General features: G+C 45.3%; 3 protein-coding genes across 9 annotated transcripts in view; 2 read left to right on the top strand and 1 right to left on the bottom strand.

Annotated features, from left to right (window-relative positions):
• TTLL5 (tubulin tyrosine ligase like 5) overlaps window positions 1-7,359 on the top strand; it is a 308,457-nt gene extending 301,098 nt beyond the window's left edge. For 4 of the 5 annotated variants that reach the window (XM_060133541.1, XM_060133455.1, XM_060133363.1 and 1 more), the window contains one exon: window positions 6,705-7,113. In XM_060133541.1, the coding sequence (XP_059989524.1) occupies window positions 6,705-6,727 (23 nt within the window). In that variant the 3' untranslated portion in view covers window positions 6,728-7,113. Of the gene's footprint in view, window positions 1-6,704 lie in introns of all 5 variants that reach the window. The other variant, XM_060133277.1, reaches the window with a different exon arrangement.
• A 1,349-nt stretch (window positions 7,360-8,708) lies between these two features.
• IFT43 (intraflagellar transport 43) overlaps window positions 8,709-24,605 on the top strand; it is a 115,146-nt gene continuing 99,249 nt past the window's right edge. The window contains exons 1-4 of the mRNA XM_060132978.1: window positions 8,709-9,260; window positions 10,608-10,725; window positions 11,061-11,156; window positions 16,657-16,747. Of these exons, the coding sequence (XP_059988961.1) occupies window positions 16,745-16,747 (3 nt within the window). The 5' untranslated portion in view covers window positions 8,709-9,260; window positions 10,608-10,725; window positions 11,061-11,156; window positions 16,657-16,744. The remainder of the gene's footprint in view (window positions 9,261-10,607; window positions 10,726-11,060; window positions 11,157-16,656; window positions 16,748-24,605) is intronic.
• Window positions 10,169-24,605, bottom strand: part of TGFB3 (transforming growth factor beta 3) — a 28,248-nt gene continuing 13,811 nt past the window's right edge. For 2 of the 3 annotated variants that reach the window (XM_060132732.1, XM_060132669.1), the window contains 5 exons: window positions 22,235-22,398; window positions 21,813-21,942; window positions 16,617-16,724; window positions 14,690-14,858; window positions 11,408-12,490 (listed from right to left, as the gene is read on the bottom strand). In XM_060132732.1, coding sequence (XP_059988715.1) covers window positions 12,094-12,490; window positions 14,690-14,858; window positions 16,617-16,724; window positions 21,813-21,942; window positions 22,235-22,398 — 968 coding nt within the window. In that variant the 3' untranslated portion in view covers window positions 11,408-12,093. The other variant, XM_060132754.1, reaches the window with a different exon arrangement.

Here is a 24,605-nt window from a genome sequence, read left to right as displayed (position 1 = left end):
GAATAGAAGGGAGCCTAATGATAGAGTGTCCCTACAAAAAAGCAGCAGTAACTATCATGCTATTGGTTGGGAAACCTTGAAGATATTCCCTTTAAGATGCAGAGCAAGACGAGGGAACCCATCACTTCTATCGAGTGTTGTACTGAAAGTCCTAGTCAGTAAAGTAGAACAAGGAAAATAAATGCCCTAAGAATCATAAAGGAAGAAGCAAATCTGCCATTATTCTTACATAACGTATTTGTCTGATTGGAAACCCAAAACGAATGTTCAAGTAAATTATTAGCTCTGTAGCTGATTCACTTTGTTATAAAGCAGAAACTAACACACCATTGTAAAGCAATTATACTCCAATAAAGATGTTAAAAAAATTATTAGCTCTATAGGAGTTTTCCAAAATCAATTACATTTCTGTACATCAGCAACAAACAGGTAGAGCGTGTGATTATACAAAAGATACCCTTTGTATCAAAGTTATAATCATCAAAACATATAATGTACCTAGGGAAAAATCTAACAAAAGATATGTAAGACCTAGTATTTAAAAAATTACAAAACCCTATGGAGAGTCACTTAAAAAAAATTAATGGAGAGAGAAACATGTACATAGATTAAAAGTCAGTCTGGTAAGATGTCGGTTCAGTATATGCAAATCAGTCAATGTGATACACCATATTAACAAATTAAGGAATAAAACCATATGATCATCTCAATAGATGCAGAAAAAGCTTTTGACAAAATTCAACACCCATTTATGATAAAAACTCTCCAGAAAATGGGCATAGAGGGAACCTACCTCAGTATAATAAAGGCCATATATGACAAAACCACAGCAAATATCATTCTCAATGGTGAGAAACTGAAAGCATTCACACTAAGAACAGGAAAAGGACAAGGATGTCCACTCTCATCACTCTTCTTCAATAGTTTTGGAAGCCCTAGCCACGGCAGTCAGAGAAGAAAAATAAATTAAAGGGATACAAATTGGAAAAGAAGAAGTCAAACTGTCACTGTTTGCAGATGGCATGATACTATACATAGAAAATCCTAAAGATGCCACCAGAAAACTACTAGAACTAATCAATGAATTTGGTAAGGTTGCAGGATACAAAATTGATGCACAGGGCTTCCTTGGTGGCACAGTGGTTAAGAATCCACCTGCCAATGCAGGGGACACAGGTTCGAGCCCTGGTCTGGGAAGATCCCACATGCTGTGGAGCAACTAAGCCCATGTACCACAACTACTAAGCCTGCACTCTAGAGCTACGAGCCACAACTACTGAGCCCGTGTGCCACAACTACTGAAGCCCATGTGCCTAGAGCCTGTGCTCCACAACAGGAGAAGCCACCACAATGAGAAGCCCATGCACCGCAATGAAGAATAGCCCCCACTCGCTACAACTAGAGAAAGCCTGCATGCAGCAACAAAGACCCAACACAGCCAAAAATAAAATAAATAAATTTTTAAAAAATTGATGCACAGAAATCTTTTGCATTCCTATACACTAACAACAAAATATCAGAAAGAGAAATTAAGGAAATAACCCCACTTACCACTGCAACAAAAAGAATAAAATACCTAGGAATAAACCTCCCTAAGGAGGCAAAAGACTGGTACTCAGAAAACTATAAAACACTGATGAAAGAAATCAAAGATGACATAAACAGATGGAGAAATATACCATGTTCTTGGATTGGAAGAATCAATATTGTGAAAATGACTATACTACCCAAAGCAATCTACAGATTCAGTGCAATCCCTATCAAACTACCAATGGCATTCTTCACAGATTTAGAACAAAAAATTTTACAATTTGTGTGGAAACACAAAAGACCCTGAATAGCGAAAGCAATCTTGAGAAAGAAAAACAGAGCAGGAGGAATCAGGCTCCCCAACTTCAAACTATACTACAAAGGTACAGTAATCAAGACAGTGTGGTACTGGCACAAAAACAGAAATATACATCAATGGAACAGGATAGAAAGCCCAGAGATAAACCCACGTACCTATGGTCACCTAATTTATGACAAATGAGGCAAGAATATACAATGGAGAAAAGACAGCCTCTTCAATAAGTGCTGCTGGGAAAACTGGGTAGCTACATGTAAAAGAATGAAATTAGAACACTCCCTAACACCATACACAAACATAAACTCAAAATGGATTAAAGACCTAAATGTAAGACCGGACAGTATAAAACTCTTAAAGGAAAACATAGGAAAAACACTCTGACATAAACCACAGCAAGATCTTTTTTGACCCACCTCCTAGAGTAATGAAAATAAAAACAAAAATAAACAAATGGGACTTAATGAAACTTAAAAGCTTTTGCACAGCAAAGGAAACCATAAACAAGACAGCCCTCAGAATGGGAGAAAATATTTGCAAACGAAGCAACTGACAAAGGAGTAATCTCCAAAATATACAAACAGCTAATGCATCTCAATATCAGAAAAACAAACAACCCAATTAAAAAATGGGAAGAAGACCTAAATAGACATTTCACCAAAGAAGACATACAGATGGCCAAGAGGCACATGAAAAGATGCTCAACATGACTAATTATTGGAGAAATGCAAATCAAAACTGCAATGAGGTTATCACCTCACACCAGTCAGAATAGTAGTCATCAAAAAATCTACAAACAATAAATGCTGGAGAGGGTGTGAAGAAAAGGGAACCCTCTTGCACTGTTGGTGGGAACGTAAATTGATACAGCCACTATGGAGAACAGTATGGAGGTTCCTTAAAAAACTAAAAGTAGAACTACCATATGACCCAGCAATCCCACTACCGGGCATATACCCTGAGAAAACCATAATTCAAAAGGACGCATGGACCCCAATGTTCATTGCAGCACTGTTTACAATAGCCAGGACATGGAAACAACCTAAATGTCCAGCGACAGATGAATGGCTAAGGAAGATGTGGTGCATATATAAAATGGAATATTAGCCATAAAAAGGAATGAAATTGGGTCACTTGTAGAGACGTGGATGGACCTAGAGTCTGTCATACAGAGTGAAGTAAGCCAGAAAGAGGAAAACAAATATCGTATATTAACACATACATGTGGAATCTAGAAAAATGGTACAGATAAATCTATTTGCAGGGCAGGAATAGAGACGTACATGTAGAGAACGGACATGTGGACCTGGGGCAGACGGGGAGGGTGGGGGAAGAATTGGGAGATTAGGATTGACATATATACACTACCATGCGTTAAATAGCTAGTGGGAACATGCTATAAAGCACAGGAAGCTCAGCTTGGTGCTCTGTGACCACCTAGATGGGTGGGATGGGGGGGTGGGGGTGGGAGGGAGGTCTAAGAGAGAGGGGATACATGTATACATATAGCTGATTCACTTCATTGTACAGCAGAAACTAACACAACATTGTAAAGCAATTATATTCCAATTTTAAAAAATTATAAAACCCTATGGAGTGTCACTTAAAAAAAAATTAATGGAGAGAGAAACATGTTCATAGATTAAAAGTCAGTTTGGTAAGATGTCAGTTCACCCCAAAATTTATCTATAGATTGGCCAGGATATTAGTTGTTCTTTTTTTTTTTTTTTAACTTAAGTTGGTTCTGAAATTTACATGAAAGAGAAAAGGATCAAGCCTAACCCTTATACTCTTAAATAATGGGAATGAGAGATAGGGAGCCATGTGTGACTTGTCTTACTAGATACCAAAAATTATTATCAAGATTATTATCAAGGGAGACTTCCTTGTGTGGGAAAAAAATGAAAGTAGATCTGTTCTTCATACCCTACACAATTTTAGTTTGAATTAAAAGCTTAAATACAAAAGGCAAAAGTGTCAGTATTTTTGTAAGACGTTATAGGACAATACATTATGCATAATGTAAGGGAAAGATTTCTTAAATTAGACCCAGAAAGTGCAGACTAGAAAGGTGAAAACTGATCAATTTGACTTCGTTCAAATTAGGAACTTCTGTTCTAAGACACCATAAAGATGTTGTGGGGTTTTTGTTTTGTTTTCCTTTTATCCTTAAGTTCTTCTCTATTAGAAATACATGCTAAAGTATTTATGAGTGAAATGATGCGTTATCTTGGGTTTTCTTTGAAGTAGTCCAGGAGAAAAAACATGGGGAGAGAGATGGAACAAAAATGGTAGGACGTTGATAATTATCAAAGCTAGAGGATGAGAACAGGAAGGTGTCATACTATTCTAGTTTGTGTGTATGTTTGAAATTTTTTATTTTAAAAAGTTTTTTAAAGAAACCATCCATTTTTATGGTGACTGCCCTGTGTTTTCTGGAAGTTTTAACATTTAAAACAAAATCATTTTCTGAAAAGGTCACTTGTTAAGTGTATATCTAAATGCAATCTAATTTTTATCTCTGAACAGGACTTTCCTTATAAATTAATAAATCATGAAACAACCTCTTCAAAAAAAAAAGATACCCTAAAGAGATTGAAGAAACAAGTCACAAACTTGGTGAGGGTGTTTGCCACACACCCTCAAAATTAGTATCCAGGTATTAAGCAAAGAACTTTAAAAATCAATAAATAGTTTCTTAGATATGACATCAAAAGCATAAGCAACAAAAGAAAAAGTAGACAAACTGGACATCATCAAAATTTTTAAATTTTGTGCTTCAGAGGACACCGTCGAAATGACAACCCACAGAATGGGAGAAAATATTTGCAAATTATGTATGTAATAAGGGACTTGTATCTAGAATATGTAGAGAAGTCTTAAAACTCAATGATTAAAAAGACAACTCAATTTTTTAAATGGGCAACGGATCTCAACAAGGCATTTCTGCACAGAAGATATACAGTGTCAATTAGCATATGAAAACATTCTCATTGGCATTAGCTACTAGGGAAATGCAAATCAAAAGCATAGCAGAATACCACTTCATACCCACCAGGATGGCAGTATTCAAAAAAAGACAATAACAAGTGTTGAGGATGTGGAGAAATTGGAAGCTTCATACTCTGCTTGTGGAAATGCAAAATGGTGCAAATGCTTTGGGAAACAGTTTGGCAGGTCCCCAAACCATTAAACATAGAGTTACCGTTATAACCCAGCAATATGTATATAACCCAACAGAAATGAAGACATATGTCCAAACAAAAACTTGCACTTGAATGTTTTCAGCAGCATTATTAATAATATCCAAGGTGTAGAAACAGCCCAAATACCCATCAACTTATGAGTGAATAAATAAATATAGTATATATACACAACAGAGTATTATTCAGCCATTAAAAGGAATAGCATGCTGATGCATGCTACCATGTGGGTGACCCTTGAAAACATTATGGTAAGTGAAAGAAGCCAGACACAGAGGACCACATATTATATGATTCCACTTAATATGCAATGTCCAGAATAGGCAAATCTATAGAGACAGAAAGTAGATGAATGGTTGCCTAGGTCTGGGGGGATGAGATGTATGGGGGTGATGGCTGAGAGGTGGGTTTCCATTTCCTTTCGATGAATATGTTCTAGACTTGATAGTGGTGATGGATGCACCCTGAATATACTAAAAGTCACTGAATTTTACACATTGAATGGGTAAATTGAATGGTATGGAATTATATCTCAACCGAGCTGTTCAAAAACATCAAGAAGCAACAACTCAATAGGAAAATAAGCAAAAGGCATATCTAGGCATTTTGCAGAAGACAAAACGTGTGTGTAATACTAGGTACTTGAGAAGATGCTCAGCCTCATTCCTAATCAGTCAGATGCTAATTAAAACCACAGTAGGATACCATCATATCCTCACTTGATTCGCAAAAATTTTAAATTCAGGCAACACCGCTTCTCCACATGTAGAGGAGGTTGAGGTTGGGGGGGAAGCTCATCCACTGGCAGAGGGGGTATGAATTGGTACAATTGCTTTGGAAACTAAGCTGGCATTATTTTTAGAGGGTTGAAGATGCAAGTATTTATGACCCAACAATTCCACTCCTAAGTATCTATCTAAAGAAATTCTTCCAGTTGTGTGCTGAGATCACATACAAGAATAGCCACATAATAAAATAGCACTATAAAATTCAAAACCACAGAAAACTAAAATAAAATGTGTAGGGATATAAGTATATGTAGTAAATAGACCTGTTTTTTAAAAGCAAACAAGGGGAAGATAAACCCAAAATTCAAGATAGTGGAAATGAGAAAGAATTGGGAGGGTCTCACAGGGGATTTAGGGTAATAGTAATGTTCCTTTTCTTAAACTAGATGGAGAAATGTAGATGTGTATTTTGGGGGTGGAGGCAGGGGGTACAAGGCAGACTGTTATCTGATAACCCAGCACGGAGGGAAGATTTAGACAAACTCTAGAGCGTACATAGAGCAATTTTTCCATGTGGTTCAATATTGAATGCTAATAATGCTGATTCTGAGTTTCTAGAAAAGGCTAACTTACTTAGCATCTTTTATTTAAGAAGCAGAAGGGATAAAATGTTCTTATGGGGGGCCGGGAGAAACTAAGAAAACGACACAACAAAGAAGCAGCAGCAGGATGGGAGTGTTTTAGAACCGTTTCCAACAAAAGTAGTTAAAATTAATAGTTTTTTACTTCAAAGTGATCTTCATTTATTTGGGCCACAGCTACTTTATTCTTCAGTAATGCTAACTAATCCAAACATTCCTGTAAATTAGTAAAACCCCACGTGCTCATTTCAGACACTCAGTGGTTGGTTGACTTCCTCTTTTTCAGATCCCGCTCACACTAAAAGATGAAGCACAGACACGCGGAGGAGGAACCTGTCCACTACTCCACTACTCCTGGGTGCGTGACTCCAGTGAAGCATCCACCAGTGCTGCAAGGGGTCCAGAGTATTTTTTTTTTTTTGCTGTTTCAGTCCCCAGTGCCTACCAGCAGAAGTGGCAGTAGATTGTTGCCTATCAGCCAATCCAGACTTTTCCTGAGACGACAGGAAAACATGTCAGCTCGGTTTCACTGGAACTTGGCAGTGGGGACATTCAGCGGAAGCGATGTATACCCCATCAGAGCACACGTGTATCTTTTACCCCTTTCACCCCCTCTCCCACCTGCTTAGGTCTTCTCTGTCCCTCTCCTGCTACCACACAGAGATGATATAAAAGAGGCTCTTTGGCTATTTGCATTTTGCTTCCTCTTCTTTTCCAGATTGCAGTATTAAGCTTTACCTCCTAAAAGCCTAAAATCCCAACAACATTATGTACCAAAGTTGTTCTTCCCTTGCAAGAGGGTTTGGGGGAAAGGGGGAGTTTATATCACAAGTTTCCCGGAGAGTGAAAAAAAGTCCGTGTGCTGCTGACCACATGAGCCATGGTAAAGTCACCCTTTGGAATTACTGATTTCTAAAATTAATAAAGTAAGTCTATTTTTATTTTCTTTTTTTTCCATTTACTAAGTTCCAAACAATCAGTATTCACAAACGAGACTGAAATAGGCCCAACTTCTCATTTGATTTCATTGCTGGGCAATTTTTTAAACTTCAGGTAAGAAATGTGAGCTATAAAGAGATGTTTTATTCTTATATTTGGTTTCAACAGATGGTGGGCCCAGGCTCTTCCCCAGGGGCAGCTCCAGCACCTGGGAGGCTGGGGCATGCAAATGTCTCCATTTTCAGACCACAGCAGACGGGTCCTCCAGTGGCACGTGAATCTGTATCCAGTTGCACAGTGTTTACCTAAACAGCTCATCAGAAAGATGCAGCTCAGCCCCCTGGTTGCTTTCTGCTTTACCTCTGCTTTACCTCTGCTTTCTTGCTTCCTCATCTGTCCTAGGTCCTCTCTCTGGCCTCCACTGGAGAAAAGGTTGAAAGGTGACTGCAGAGCCCATTGAAGGTTGACTTAGCTGCCACAAGGAGTTATTGGGGGAGAATCCAGCATCTGGGGTTTCCACAACAAAGTCCTATAGATTCAGCATTGAAATCCTAAAAGAAAAAGTACCCCAAAAAAGGCAAAGAGAAGAAGGGCTCTAGTGCCTTCCTGGTGAATGAAAACAGGTTTGAGCCCATTGAAGCATTCTGTTTGCTTGTGAGGGATGAAGTCTGTCAGTTGCGGGAGAAATGAGAGCATTCCAGGTGTTCCTGTGACTTCTGGTTAGTAGTTTGAGGACCATCTTAACTGTTTTGCTAATTTGGTTATGAATTGGTTAGTAGACAAATTAGAATTCCTTCATAGTCCCCTGCTGATGTGTAGAATTGGGAAATAAGGTGTTTGGGGAGACTCACCATACGGTTCTTTGTAAAAAAGCATAAGAGGGCATGAGTCCAGTAAAAGAACTTTTAGACCAACTAGAGTGTTTGGAATTGCCCTAGGTAACCATCAGAATTGAATCCTCAGGCTGAATTTCTTACTGCATTCACCACGTGCTGATCAGGTGTAAGACCAGACTCTGGATCTCTTCCTTCATTTACCCAAGTACTTTAGTGTCATTATTATTGGTATTGGACTTCTCTTGGTAACAAACCAAGCAAATCATATGATCCTCCCTCCAACAGTAGTGTCCCTCCTTACCCTTCCCCAAAACAGGCACGTATTTTTACAGGTGGACAGACAAATGGTTTAAGTTTCTATAGTGCCTGTAAGTGACATGTCGAATGGGGAGGCTGGGAATGCTAATAATGCTGACTCAGAGTTTCTAGAAAAGGCTGAAGACCCCTGCCCATATTTGTATCAGCTAAGATAAGAATAGAGTCTAACATAAAAGGAAGATTTGGGATCACAGTGGGTCTGTTTCCTCTGGGATCCTTCAGGAAACACTGCTCATTGCCTTGGTTCATTAGGATGAACCCTCAGGCCAGCGTTCTAATGATGTCTGATGGGGTTGCATAAAAAGGAGGGTTTGGGACTTACCTGGCGGTGCAGTGGTTCAGACGCTGCACTTCCACTGCCGGGGGCTCAGGTTTGATCCTTGGTCGGAGAACTAAGATCCCGCATGCCGCAGTGCGGCCAAAAAGAAAAAAAAAATGTTTATTCTAGGCCCTGTAAGATTATTTCCCTCTTCCTCATTTAAGCCTCAAGGACCAACGATGTCAGGTATAAGGCACTGCTTCTCAAGATACAGTTTTTAGGTAGGCTGGACCTACCCCAGTCCTAAAGTCATCTCTAAAGCTGCAGCCGGAAATTGTACATTTTAAATAAGCACCTGAGTGATTCTTCTGCCCGTTGAAATTTGAGAAGGACTGCCATCAATGGAGAGACTGAAATTTGGGCTGGCTATGGCCATGGCTGAAGAGCTAGGCATGCTGCATCCCCTCTTCAGACCCACTGGCTCCCTTGGGTAAGATAGAGCACAGTGCCACCAGATATGATTTTACAGCAGGGACATAGTTCCTGAAATAGAGTGGAAGTAAATGGGTGCCACATAGGCTGAAGTCTGAGAGAGGAGGCCTGAGAACTGCCTGAGCATAGGGGAAGCAGGAAAAGAGTCTCAGGGACCAAATTCAGGAGTTTAATTTGGGACTACTCCAGACACGGACATATTGTACACATCCTTCCACCTTCAAAATGTTAGCTTCAGATAGACTTCTTTTTTACCAGTGGTAAAGTAATTTCTAGAGGAACATGTTTTTCAGGAGCTGCTCGATGGTTCCTCACTTACTGCAGATGGTTGCTTCAGGTGGACGTGAAGCCGCAATAGAATTCTGCATTGCTCTGGCATCCATGACCTCATAAGAGAACTATGGGATTGCGCTTTTCTTGCCCTCTCCCGTTCCCAAATCCCTGACAAGAGGCCCATCCTCTGAAAAGGAGTCCCTGGTGAGCTCTTTTAGGCTCAACCTGGTAACAGAATTAGCCTCATATTCTTAGGCCGTCTGCCACAGGCAGTTTCTCTAATTCTCAACTGAATTTATAGTGAATGTACAAACCAACACATTTCCATACGTGAAATCACCCCAAGTGACTTTGCCCACAACTAAATGGAGGTCAAATTCATATGCTATCTGCACATCTGAGCCACTGCCTCTGTGTGTCTGAGGATAATGTATCCAAGACGGAAGGGAACACAAACAGTAGTGCAGCCCTCTCAGATGGCAGAAGGCAGTGCAGTGTGTCACTGTCAGGGGAATTCACGGTCAGCAATGTTTCGATGTTTGAGATTTTCAGCCCCCGATTCCAGTTACCTCTGATCATTAGATGTGAACATGGAATTAAGAAGAGGGTAATTAAGGACACATTGAGTCAGACTTACACCTTAGAATAAGGCTTTTATTGTTTAGAAACAATCTTCCAGAAAATGAAATGATCCAAGATTCCCCAAAAATATTTATTTATACAAAGATTTTGAGAGTAATATTTGTATTTGTCTTTATACCTCAGTCTATGCGTCTGGGGCCAAGTCATTGTGTGGCACTTGTGCAACTTCCCCGCACGCCTCACACGTTGTAGCACCTGCCTACAGGAACACCAGATGAGCACAAGGTCTCGGGGGTCAGGAGGGGAAACCCATAATGCCCAAAGGCTGCAGAGACCCAAAATCCAGATACGTGCACCCTGACCTGGAAGGTGTCTAGCCAAATGTCCAAGGAGAAATACGATCTAGGAAGAAGGTGAGAGGAGGAACCCAGGGGGCAGACCAGAAAGGGTTAATTCCCACCCTCTGCTTCTGAGTTCAGCATATCCATAGGGCCCAGGAACTGCATTACCTGGATTCCACCCTCCCCCTCAACCCCGTAATGACCCTTGATGCTGACTGACGTCCAGGGGACAATTTGCAAAACTAACAGATTTGTCCATAATCCCAGGTAAGTATGAGATACAGTTCTGGGACTTTGTCTTGGGAACCTGCCTGAAGAAAAACACTTGCCTTGTATGACGTAATCCAGGTCCCCTCGAGCAGACGTGGGGCAGCGATGGATGACCAATCTGACCTCAGCTCCAAGTGTCTTCCAGTCTGGCCCCCCGGCCATTCTCTGCCCTTCCTCCTCCCTAGGGTATCCCAAATCCCATGGCCCTGCGACGTGTCGACTTGCCATCCCTCTTCCTCTGTCCCCACCACCTCTGTCTGTGACACAGAAAATCCATGTGTTCCGTAGAGTTCAACCTTCCCCTAATCAAATCCACACTTTCTTTACTACAGTGATTCTCAGAACCAGCAAGAAAGAGAAATGTTCCAAAAGGGAACCCCCATCTCAGCCATCTGCCTAGAGCTGAAGGTTGTGGGCCAGGCCTCAAGGTGAGGTCCATCGCTCTTGTGTTTCCCGAGGAGCAGGCAGGCAGGCAGTGGCAATCCCTCCTCTCTCTCTGTAGCAGGCGGGCCTCAGCTGCACTTGCAGGACTTCACCACCATGTTAGAGAGCTGCTCCACCTTGGCGGTCCTCCCGACATAGTACAGGATGGTCAGGGGCTCCAAGTCCTGGGGTACGCAGCAAGGGGAGGCCGAGGCTTCAGGGTTCAGGGTGTTGTACAGTCCCAGCACCTGGGGAGGGAGGCATCATTGAGAGGTTGGAAAGCTGAACCTCAGGCCAGGGGCCCAGGGACTCTACAAGGTCTAGGGGCTGCTCCAGAGACTGAGCACATGGTAAATGGGCCACTGGTGCTCCTTCAGAGGAACTGGCGGAACCCAGTTCGGGTGAGTGGCGGGTTACTGTTCATCCACGCGGGATGCAGCACGTGGCGTCTGAGCGTTATCGGTTTAAGCATAACCCCCATAACTGGGGGACTTGGAATTGATCATGAAAGTCTCTTGGCTGTGAAGAAGCCCCCCTGTATTGGTTCATCCTAGCCGTAACTGGTCACTTCGTTGAGAACCATTCTCACTAAACATTGCCTTGAGCCATTTACTCAGTGCCAGAGTATAGGGCCCCAGACAGGATGCAGAAACAAGGAGCTATGAGGAAATACGCTTCACAGGTTACTGCCCTATCTTGGATTCCTCTTGAGGGAAAGACAAGCTAGGTTCGGTCGTGGACTTCCCTCTCTTTCCCTTTGTTTCGTACAGTCTTCTTCTGTGTGCTTTACATTGTCTTTTAAAATAACTTTTCTACATTCAAGAGGCCAGAATTATTAGAGTTCTTTATCCAACAGTAGAGGCCTTTCGGCCCCAATATTCCTTGCCAGCCATGTGCATCTCTGACATAGGGGGTGGCATGTGACAGTAATTAATTTCCATATTACAAAAGCAAATAGACAAAGCAACTTAAACGTCTGGGTGAAACTAGGGAAGGAATTTTAAAGGGTAGAATGTGGCCCACTAGAGTTGGGCCAGGTGCCAAGATCGGAACCGTCACCAAAGGGATTTTACACCCCAGGTCATCCTCCGCTCGTTCAACATGCAGCCCTTCATGCATCCTTTTTAACAAGTGGCGTACTTGGCTCAGCCCCACCCCCCCACGCGGCATGACCCTGTTCCATACTGAGCTGTGGGTCGTGTCTGCGCTGCGGAGGTATGGGCACGGGCCTGAGCAGAAGTTGGCGTAGTAGCCCTTAGGTTCATGGACCCATTTCCAGCCCAGATCCTGTCGGAAGTCAATGTAGAGAGGGCGCACACAGCAGTTCTCCTCCAGATTGCTACAACAACGACAACGAAAATGATTTAAAAATCAACCTAAAGGGAACTCACCAACATAAAAAACTTCACAAATAGCCCTCATATTTGCACTTGGAATCCTTCCTGGTCATCATAAGAGGTGGCTCTAATCAGTGGACTCCCAGGTTCAAGTGCATTGAGCTGTACTAACTATAAAAGCGTTTTCCTCTGTTGAAGACCAGAATCCCAAGGACATAGTAGACGTGGATATATACATACATAGATAATGTATGAAGAAGAGAAAAAAGGCAGAAGTGGCCATGCCCCTTTTACAGCATGAATCAAAACAAAGACTTGAAGTGTTCCACATAAAACCAAGCACTGAATGTTACTAGCAAACTCAACTTTGTTGAGGTTGGTTTTATTGTTACCTGCCTAATGTGCACCCAACCAGAAATAAACTCTAAGCTTAGGCACTTATGTACTATAGTAAATGACTGCTTAGTCTAAGTCTAGAGGCTATTGAATCCAAACGAGACATATCCTTCTATTAGATTCATGATTCCTAGATTACCCCAAATGTGATTATCAGGCCACTTCAATTCCGTTGCCTGCAGAAATCCGTTTGGCAATACCCCTTGCCAAGTGGGCGTCTGGCCTGTCCTTCAGTACCTGCTGGGACCTAGAGCTTGCTACTTCCAAAGGCAACTATTGGCCAAAATCTGGCTTCTTGTGGGTTCCGAGGGTAAACCGTGGCAGACATTCTCATTTTTCTACTCAAGAGCCATTCTTACCCTGCCTTCTCTCTTGCCACCGCCCATTACAGTCTGGAACACCAGATACTTGTTCTCCTGGCCTCCCTTGCAGGTAGGGATGGTCATGTAACCCAGCAATGACTGATCAGACATAAGCAGAAGTATGCAGTGGGCGAGGGCAAATTCTGGCAAAGGTATTTGATGCTTTGTAAGTCACAGATGGAAGAGGAAGGCTGCTGGTTACCTCCTTCCCTCCTCTTGTCTTGCGCATGGACAGGATACCTGGAGCTCTAGCAGTCTTGCTATGTGACCATAAGCAAGGGGATGAAAAGCCAACATACTGAGCGTGGCAGACTGGAGAGAGAGAAAGCCTGTGTCCTCAATGGCATAAGTAAGCATCCAGACCAACCTTGGGCCTGCTGCTACACGCTTCTTATGAACAGGAAATCCCCTGTGGTTTAAGCCACTGTCACTTGCAGCCAAGAACATCCATTCCTAACTGACTGAGAGCCACACAGAACAAATCTACGTGCCAGCCTTCAGTTGGAGGCAACCACGCTGCCTTTCCTATACCTTCTGTTCCGCAAGCTCAACATCCCCAGTTCATTCCATCGTTCCTCAGAAGACATGGCTTTAGATCTAAAGATTTCCCACTTCATCCTCCCCAGCTCCCTTCGGGCATCCTCCTCTCCGGCCAAGCTGACCCATTCGTGCGCCTTCCTCTACCCAAAGTGCTTCCTCCTCCCACATCCCTACATGCTCAAGCCTCACAAAGCCCTGAAGACTCGGCTCAAATTCCACACCCTTCAAGCCTTTCCTGCGTCCATAGATGAGCTCCTTGTTCCAAATTCCTTAAAGTACTTTATCTTTCAGACCTTCTCATGGATGTGGCCATTTTCTACCTTTCAGTAATTGCTCTGTGTGCTTTCTTAATCCCCCTCCCTTATATATATAAATGAGAAACTAAAGTATTCCTAAATAAGATGCTATTTTTTAATCTCTTTACAATGGCTACCCAACTATTTCCAAATGAGTTCATAATTTCCCTAGCTCCCATTCCCCACTGCAAATGGAGACTGTCCTGTTTTCCCTCATCCAGTAGCATCCTTGGACCCTTCACAGGGAACTGAGCCCTTCTTTAATGGAAATCTCTGCATTAATCTCCCTGCCACACAAACATACCCTACAAGTATTTTAAAGCATGAAAACCATGGAGAGGCCAAGCCTCTAATCCAAACCGTTTTAGCAACTCTCTCCCCCTCCTTTACTTTGTCCAGGCCCTTACAGGGCTGGGCTGTGGGAAAACAGTGGGGCTCCCAGAAAAAGATTTATAAGAGGTTCTAAATCTCCATTCCTGGGAGATGTTTGTGAAGAGCATCAGGGACCCTCAGTTGGGGGTGGCTTAGGCCTGGGGCCTGACACATAGAAGGCGTGCAATCAATGTGGTCTCAGGAGTCTGTGGGTCTTGCGTGAGCCCAGGCTTACCGGAAGCAGTAATTGGTGTCCAGGGCCCGCTTCTTCCTCTGACCTCCCTGGCCTGGGTTGTCCAGCCGGTCTGGGGGAATCATCATGAGGATTAAATGAGGGCTGTGTTCCTTTTTCTTCTTCAGTCGCCCCAGATCTCCTCTGCCTGGATCATCCTCACTGTCCACACCTGTGGAAGGGAAGGAAGATGATGGTCTCCTGTCTAGGGAAGGCAGGGTGGCTGCTGCTTTCCCATCCCATCCCCCCACTCTTCAGGAGGAGGGACAGTGGGGTCTACAAGGAAGGGGTGGGTGAGATGCAGCGTCATGCTAACGTCCAGCTGCAGGAAGGGGAAGACTGGGTGGAGGAACCGGTATCTAGGGACGCGCAAGATGCCCCGGTCAGACCCCCTCGTGACTCCTGTGCATACATCCTTCAGAGGGCAGAGAGCCCTTCCCGAGATGCTTCCTAGGGAATCCACAGGGATTCATGAAGCATCCTTGTCACTAGGCAGCTCTAACACATTTTTTTGAGCTGTCAGTTTAGATTCTGAGACTTAGAGCTTGGGATATGAGTTTCCTCTTATAATCTGAATTGGTCAAAAATAGCACAGAAGTCCTACCTATGATTTCAGGTGTCACAATTTAAGACAGTTTGAATGGGAGCCAGAAGAACAAGAATGAGTAATTGTTAACATTCGCATTGCACTTATAGTTTCAAAAGTGTTTTCTCTATAAAACTCAGATAAGACCATGAAGTGTATGGTAAACAGCTTAGGAGACAAACTGGAAAGGAAACCTGCCATTTCATCTGCAAAGACTGAAAACTGAATTAGAAAGAGTCTCAAGTAAAAGAAGATCTATTTTGTGACGGCCAGCTGCTGGCTGTGGTCCATCTCCACCAGGGACAGGAACGTGAGGAGATGAATTTGCATGGTGACAGGAGGGACTTGGACCTCACACAGGGGCACTGGGACTGGAAGATAAATGGGAAGATGGACCTCAAACTTCTTTTTCTGAAAATCTTTATGAACAAGATAACGATTAGTGAAGTAGGAGGATTTCAACCCAACCCGGACTGCAGGTAGGGTCTCCAAGGTCTTTTGAGCTCTGAGTTTCTGTGATTAGGATGTCAAATGATGTGCTTTTAAAAAAAATTAGGCTCTGAAATAAGGCCCATGAAGGGTCAAAGGACTGCTCAGGGCTGGGAGTCAAGAGAGGCCTGTACCTTTTTCCAGACACGCCTCTGACCTCAGGCTTTGAATTGGTTGGTTTGACTTTGACAAACCTCCTGGCCTCAGGTGTGCCTCAGTCACCCACAACAGAGCTTAGAAAGGAAAACAGTACTTCCCTGGAATCCAGAGACTGTCTAGGCTGAGTGCCTTGGAAACATACTGGAAAACCAGAAATGACTCTCAACTATTTTGCCCTCAATGCATATACCCTGAGGCCCAAAGCAGTCATTCAAACCCGGATGTCGGATCGCGTGGGCTCTGCGACATCTGCAAAGCCCGATAGTCAGAGTGCTCATATTCACAGCCACCAAAGTTCATTTCTTTTAGGGAAAGCAAAGACAACTGTCATTTGCTGAGCATCCGTGCACTCTATTTTACATTCGTTATCGCATTTGATTTCATGACAACCTGGTGAAAGAGGTACTGTCATCCCCAGTTTGCTGTCTGAGCTCAGAGAAGTGGACCAGCTTGCCTACATGATTTCACGGCTCTTACTAGCATAACACTGTCTTCCAGATGCTAATGTATTTCTCTATAGAATAGAGAGTTCTTGCTTTTGGGACAAAGCAGAATCCCTCAAGTGCAAAACAGTTGGCCATCTCCATGAGGGAGCTCACTTGGTCCCTTTCCTTGGGGCCTGGTAGGGGTTTCCTGTTCCGTCTTGCTTCGTGAACTCCCCCAGCCATTCTACCACATACACATCCATTTTGTTACCTTTGAACTTGATTTCCATCACCTCTTGAATGTTTTCCAGGATATCCCCATTGGGCTGAAAGGTGTGACATGGACAATGAATGCTGATTTCCAGACCTAAGTTGGATTCTGCAAAATAAGACACAGCAATGGTGAGAAAAGCAGTTTGTGTGATGAAGAAGGGTACCCACCAGTCACACACAGAAGAGCCAGGGCCTCTGCCGCCACAGGCAGTCATAGGAACTGAGTTAGACTGAGGCTCACAGGTGACAGAAAGTGCTACCAAGGCGATAGCAGACCTTCGCGCTCACGCTGCCACATTGCACAGATTTCTGTCGGGTTACAGACAACCAAATGGAGGTATAAACTAGTGGGCACCACGAAGGAGAACTTTAATAGTCATCTATTTTCAAAGAATGGTTTAGGAAAAAAAAAATGTCACCAGCCTACTAGGGGGCAAAAGGATGAGGGTCCTGGCAAGGAGAAAACCAGTCACATCCCATACATGTCGGTTTAGAGAGGAGATATTCTAGCTGTGAACGGACGGAGGAGAGAGGCAGAGTGCCTGGAAGAGACCAGGGAAAGGGGAAAACTAAAGAATTGTGGGGTAGAGAGGCTGTGATTCAAAAGGCCACAAGATGGGAGGAAGGGGCACAGGCTGAGCTCTAGGATTAAAATTCAGAAAGCAAGGCTAGAGCAAGGTCTCCAGCAAGCAAGCAGCAGAATCAGTAAGGTGGAAGAGGCCACCATTTCTACCAGGGCTACAACTGTAGACAGACAGAGAGAGGTAGATTCCAGAGGAGATAAGATGCAAATCTCAGTTATGCTTGGCTATATTTTCCTTAAGGAACAAGGACATGATGAGGTCCAGATTACTTAGAGTTTCTTCTTTGGCAATCCTTGTTCACCTTAACGGGGGAGTTGTAAATGTATCCAGCGGGGCTGTGGATGGCTCATTGAGGACAGCCACTGGCTCAGGAAGATGGTTGTGAAATTAGAGAACAGGCCGGAAGAGAAGGCAGAGGGCCATGGCCGAGGGCCCAGATGGCATGAGCTCGGAGAAAACAAGTGTGAGGAAGCCTGGAGGCACCAGGATTTGGTGGCTGATGTTGTGGGGCAAGAAGGCCAGCTCTGGCCCTTTCTCCTATTGGCTGTGGGATCGGGTATTTTGGTAACTAAAATTGGGAAAGCAAGGAAACTAGTAAAAGGGGTTGCATGAAGTGGAAGGAAAAAAAGGAGGAATAAGGAATGAAAAATTTGAACTGAATCCAGTAGTTTTGTGCAGGGAAACCAGGTAGTCTGGTATCATGTCAGTCCTGGTGGGTAAGACTCAATCGGGGAAGCTCTCTTGATCCGGGGCAGCAGCCAGCTACGGTGAGGTATGGGAGAGGTCGTGGGGGGATGACCTCTGAAGTCAGGGTCAGCGCCTCAGGGATCTGATTGATGCCCTGCTCTTGGAGGTCACCCTAGTTCTGTGTGAGCATCCAGCCTTGGGGCCAACCTGGGGTCTTCCAGAAATCTGATGTCAGCAGGGAAAACCCCAGAGTCCAGGCCACCTCAGCACCCTTCTCATGCACAGAATGGCCCAAGCCCAGAGATTCCAGTCAGCAAAAGGCAGACCTGGATGTCCCAGTTCTACTAGTTAAAAACCAGCCCAATCCCTTCTCCCATAAACTCTAGATCCCAGCTTCATTTGTTCTCCCCCAGTCAGGGCAGCCTCTGGGACACACTGACACCTGCTGAGCTTGAAGATTTCTGTCCCAGGTTGGCTTTGGTGGGCTGGGGAGGGGCCAATATAACAAGGAGGCTGAGCCCCAGATGGAGAACAAGAAGTGGATAGAGAGGGATGTATAAGGAGTGTCCTCTTTCTGAAAGAAGGAGCTAGAGTAGCTGAAACAGGCTACATAAAACATAGTACACTTCCTATTACCCAGAAAGGTTTAAGTAGTCCGGGAGAGACCTAGAGTGGACAAGTCCTATGAGTCTGTGAGTTAGAAAGTCAAGACGCAGACAGATGTGTTGGGGAGAGTTAGGGTTAGGGTGCAGGCAGTGCGTGTGTGATGGTGCCTGGCTTGGCTAGCAGGCTCTGTCTAGGTAGAGGGCTCAGAGAATGATGACGATAATCACCAACGTTTGTTGAGTGTTGCTACATGTCACGCACCGCTCTAAGACTATGAGTGCATTAAGTCATTTACGTAATCCCCATACTAATCCTACAAAGCAGGAGCTGTTATTACCCCCTCCCCGCATTATACAGATGAGAACACTGAGACTTAGGGAAATTAAATGGCTTGACCGAGGTATCCAACCAGTAAGTGGTAGAACCAAGATTCAAACGCAGGCAGCCTGATATCAGAGCCACGTTCCTAACTGTTAGAGACAAAGAGGGACCAAAGAGAGCCCAGCCGGGACCATCAAGGTAGATGCCCACACAGTCACTGAGATACAAAACGCCTGTGTATTCCCAGTGTGCCCCCTGTCCTGAGCCATGGTGCTGGGCGTGTTCCCTGCCCGGCCTGCTTGGGGAGGCCAGGCTCTGCACACAGGGGAGCCAACAGATTGTGTGGAACAATAGCACAGGGGTGTGAAGACCTGGGCCCACAGCCCTGGAGAGGGCTCCAGCCGGCTCTGGGCCCAGAAAGCAGCCTGGGAACCGGTGCACAGTAGGCTCTTAGATGTTTGCTGAACTAATACAAGACTGTATATGTGACTCAGTTTCCTCACAGTCCACACTGCCAACTGCTCCATTTGGAGTCCATTTACTGCCTTGTTTGGGGCCAAGAACCCTCAAGAGACTCAGGAGCTCTGCAGAAGTAAAGGTCTGTGTATGACTCCCCCGTGCGAGGGGTGGGCAGCAGCGGCCAGAGCAGGAACTGAAGGTTCCAGTGAAGAACTAACCTCAGAACTGGCAGCGGTGGGGACGGTGGGTGGGGAACCCATAGGTTTTATTACGAAATTATCTTTTTGATGTCTCAAGGAGGATGGAAATCATTCTCAGTGCAAACTTCTCATTGAGTTCTGCAGCTGTGAAAATAAGAACTCCTTCAAGTGCCCAGGGCTTCAAAGAGATCCAGGTGGAGCTGATCAAAATCAGACAGGGAAGCTGAGAGATTCATTTCCCCAGCCTCTCCTCTCTGTAGCCATGTCGGGCTCTAGGCAGAGTTGAGTCAGAATTCCCACAGTGCTGCTGTCAGCTGGTGCACATGGGTTCTCCCAGGTTTTTGCCTTCATGCTCAGTCAGGGAGATAGGAGGGAAATCCCAATACCCTTGGAGCTGAGGCAGGACCTCCAGCCCCCTATCTGCCAACTCAGCCACCAGGTTACGCCCCTCAGATGGGGACCTGCACACTCGGATGCCTACAGAGCCCAGCAGGTTATGTAAGTGAGCAAAGCGAGCCAGTGTATCATGCTGAATTGGACTGCCAGCCGCACCCTTGGGAAACACTGGGGAATGGCAGGGCCTGTGGTGACATGAAGAATGCATGCCCTGCCTCAAGAGGTGGCCCTACTCACCTCTGATGGATTGTTACCAGGAAATCTTCCCATGTGTCAAGAAAAGCCAGAAGTCTAGGTTTTATGTGAAATCTCCTGACTTTAAAACAAAAACTGTTGACCACTAGTTAAATTAAAACAATATTGGTAGGCCAACCAGTTTGTGATCTCTGCCTTAGAGCTTCAACCCCTAATTTCCTAAAACACTGAGGACAAGGAAGGACCCACCTGCCCAAGGGACTCTGGGTATCAGTACGTGGATGGATGGACTGTGGCTCCCCAGCAGCTGATGAGAATAGAAAATTCTTCACAAGAGGGATACAAGGAACAGACAGGACCACCTTAGATACCCTCAACCCACTGAGCACCAGACCAGGCAGTACCACCAAGCAAAGAAGGGAAGAAATAGCAGAGCGTGATGCCATGAGGCACCATGACTGTCCATCAGGAGACTCAAGTTCTAATCCAGGCTGGATGACTCTGGTCAAGCCACTTAACTTCTTTGGGCCTCCATTTCCTCGTCTGACCTAATAAAAGCGTACTCTCCCATAACAGGCCGAAAACTTGGAAGTTCTCTTAACTACAATGGATCCTTAAAATAGCTCTGTGAGGCATGAAGGGAAGACACCATTACCTGTTTTCCAGGTGAGGAAGCAGAGCGAGTGGGTGAGAGATTTGGGACGTGTGAAGTTGGATATGCCTATTGGACAGCTCTACCAGGATGACTGCCAGGCCTTTCAAACTTAATCGGCCAACATGGAACCTGCCCCCAAACCTGCTCTTCTCTCAGCCTCCCTATTTCAATGTGTTACCACATGGGTGTTCAGCCCAAAATCTTCAGTCATCTAGACTCCTCTTGTGTCCTCTCACCCCATATCTAATCACCAGTCAGTCCTATTGGCTCCACCTCCAAAATACAGAACAAATCCATATCATCTCCACACACGTGGCTACCGCCCCGGACGAAGCCCATGTTGCTCTCACGTGAGCTGCTACAACGGCCCCTGACTTCCTCCCTTGACCTCATGACAACCAGAGAGTCTTTGAAAGATGTAAACCAAATCACCTCACCCCCACATCCCCAGCCCTGCTGTAGCCTGCCCAGGACGTCTCATCACACTTGGAATAAGTCCTGACACCTGACCGTGGCCTTACAGTCCTACATCGTGTGGCCCCAGCCCCTCTCTGAGCCCCAGCTCACCCTGCTACAGCCACACCAGTCAGGCTCCTGCTGCTTCTCACTGGTTTTGCTTAGCACATCCTTTATCCTGACCTTCACAGACGGGGCCCTTCTTGTCCCTCACATCTCAGTGCACAAATTCCTTCTTCAAAGAGACTCCTTGAACATCTGATGTTGGACCCCACCCAGTCATTATCGCTTTGCCCTCTTTCTGTTTTTCCTGGCACTTATCACTATAATATATATAAAAGTCTTATTCATCAATATGTTTACTTGTTTACTACGTGTCTCTCCCACTGAAAGGCCCATGAGATCTGGGACCTCACCTGCCTGGTTCACTGCTGAATCCCCAGGGCCTGGCTCAGAGTGAGCATTTAGTCAGTATCAGTTGAGTGAACGAATAAAGGACACATAACAGGTCAATGGCAAAGCTAGGATTTGAACCCAGATCTGTGTCTCCCCTAGTTCTGGCCTCTTCCCTCTGTGTCATGAAGGACCAAGAGACCTGAGGTTCCTTCCAAAATGCTCATCCTGAGTCCACCTACCTCTTCGTAAGAGCCATTCACGCACAGTGTCTGTGACGTCGAAAGACAGCCACTCAGCAGTGCCCCGCGTGGGCAGATTCTTGCCATCGAGATAGCGCTGCTTGGCTATGTGCTCATCCGGCTGGAGGATCTACAGGGCAGAGGAAGGAATAAGTCCCGAGGCCAGGACGGGGCACCCGCGTGTCATGATGTAGGAGGACGGAGAGGGGCAGCAACAGCAAACTAAGACTTCTTAAATGTTCCTTTGAGTTCCTCGGTTAAGTCTTAATCCTCTTAACGACAGACACAGATACAGAAACTAAGGCTCAGAGAAGGTAGGATTCACACCCAGGTCTGCTGAACTCTGAGCAGCGTGGAGGCCCAATCTGGCCAAGGAACCAGCTTTCCCGCCTGAGTGGTGTCTGTCCTGGGAGGGGGCTCACCTGGAAGAGCTCAATCCTCTGCTCGCTGCGCTTGGAGCTGGGGTTGGGCATCCGCAAGACCCGGAATTCCGCTCGGAACAGGTTGGTTTCATTTTTCTCCACTGAGGACACGTTGAAGCGGAAAATCTTGGACGTGATTCCTTTGGGACAGACGGCCAGGTCATCTAGGAGGCAGAGCAGTGGGGGGAGGCACAGCATGAGCGAGACCCACAGGGACAGTGTGCTGCCAGCAGACACTCACCAAGGGGCCAGTGTTCCACCTGTGACCTCTCTAGAAGCTTGAGGCCTCAGACCTAAAGGTGGAAAAACCCAAGGAAGATCCGGGGTGGCCCTGGAACCACACATAGGCCTCATGGTGAAGCAGGACATGGTGCCCCAGGACATGGCACTAACAACTGGCCCCTCCAACGCCTCACCTCGCCATCCCCACTCTGGCAGGCTCTCCAACCTGCTTTCCTACTCTTTTAGAAAATACAGATTCTCCAGTGATATCAGCAATTTCCTCTAGCAGTTTAATCGTTGTTAGCTAGTTGATTCATTCATGCGTTTGTTCATTCAGGCATTCATTCATTCATCAGACATGCAGTGAACAAATGCTATGTGCCGAGCACAGGCTAACACTGGGAAGCAAAAAGGAAGAGACAGGGCCCCTGCCTTCAAGGAGATTAATATCCAGGGGAGGCTGTTAGTACATGGACCAAACAACAGGACCAGAGGGAAAGTGCTAAGGGCCTTTGGAGAAGCCTAGGAGTTGCTGCAAACAGGTCAGAGGAGGGAGAGGGTTGAGAGCACTTCGTGGAAGTGGTGATTATTTAATCTGGGTGATTATTTGATCTGGGTCCTGCAGGAGGAAAGGGTCTAAGGATGCAGAGGAAAGAATTTTACATGAAAGGACTGCTGGAAGCACAGGCAGGGAGGGGAGCAAACACACGTGGGTAAGAGGGACCTGAAGCAGCCAGGCTGGAGCCCGTGAGACAAGGTCAAGACAGTAGATTGGGGTCCACCTGTGGGGAGGCTGAAACGTCAGACCGAGGGGCTGGATTTTATATTATTAACAGTAGGCAGTCATAGAAAGTGACACTCTGGATCTAATGAGACAGCACTGGTGTGACAAGGAGCCCACACATCTGGAGCCTGGCAGACCCCCCAGATGTTTCTTCAGACTAAGCCGGTCTATCACCATTGGCTCCTGTCTCTCTAAGGGTTACTTTCCCTGACAGCACACGCTATGCCAGCCTCTGTCACCCTGCTGGCCTCTGAACCTCCATCCACAAGACAGAAGGCCGCACATGCTCTTTCCCACCCCCTCAGAGCCAGATAAAGGAGACAGGAAGATCCTGTCATTTCTTTACAACCTCAAGGTCTGAGCAGCATTAACACCCAGAGAAAAACTTTCTACACAAATGGTAACAATAGCCAGAACTTGAAACTCAAGCCCAGAGACCCAGATTCCACACATAATGAACATGGCTGGAACAAGCCCATAATCACCCCAGGGGGGGTTTAGGAAGTCATGGACAGGGCGGGAGATCAGAGGCCTGGACACAGGCACATGCGCTACTGAGCTGTAGGAAAGGATGAGTGAGTGTTTCTCGAAGTTGCCATCTGGTGGGTCTGACACTGGTTCTTAGAAAATTAATGGAACAGATGTTGGGAAAACAAATGTGTGAATGCTAGCTAATGAAGCCCTGATTAATAACTGGCTTTGAAAGAACGAATACTGCCAACTATTCCTTAAACCATTTCGGATAAAACCAGAAAGAGGGATCATGATGGCCGTTTAATTTTTGAGTTTGCAAGTCTGTAACCCTCTGGACATGGGTAAGCTCCTGGGAAGGGAAACCTTCTCAAGTACTGACATATTTGGGTCTCGGAGGAGCTGTCATCAATATGGCTTCAGTTAGACTAGTACCTCCAGTAACTGTTGAAAGAGGGAATAAAAGATACGTCAGCACAGTGTGTGCGTTGCTATAAAAAGGAAAAGGGGAACAGAAAATGGCCCGTGCCAGTGAGGAGAGTCAGACTGGGGGGCAAGACAGTGGGGAGCCAGGGGACGGGGGATGATGAGCCAAGAGGGTCTTCAGGACACCCTCGTCACCCTTCCTCCTTGTTTCTTCCAGCCCATCAATCAGGTATCTGTTCCCCAAGCTAGACTCCTCTTGGTGGGAATTTCAAGGAGATTTCAAGGGGATGAGAAAGGTCATATTTTATCCCTGGGATCTACAGATTTCTAACAGACTCAGAAGGGACATTAGGGGTCATCTAGTGCAACCCACTTCAGATAAATTCGTGCCCAGAGAGGTCTTGGCCAGGGTCACACATGAATTAGTTGACACAAGCAAACTGACACTAGCAAGCAAAGCTCAGACAC

This window comes from Lagenorhynchus albirostris, chromosome 1 (genome assembly GCF_949774975.1).
Source record: "Lagenorhynchus albirostris chromosome 1, mLagAlb1.1, whole genome shotgun sequence".
Classification (NCBI taxonomy): Eukaryota; Metazoa; Chordata; class Mammalia; order Artiodactyla; family Delphinidae; genus Lagenorhynchus; species Lagenorhynchus albirostris.
Note: the sequence above shows the minus strand (reverse complement) of the source record. Positions and strands in the feature narration are given on the sequence as shown.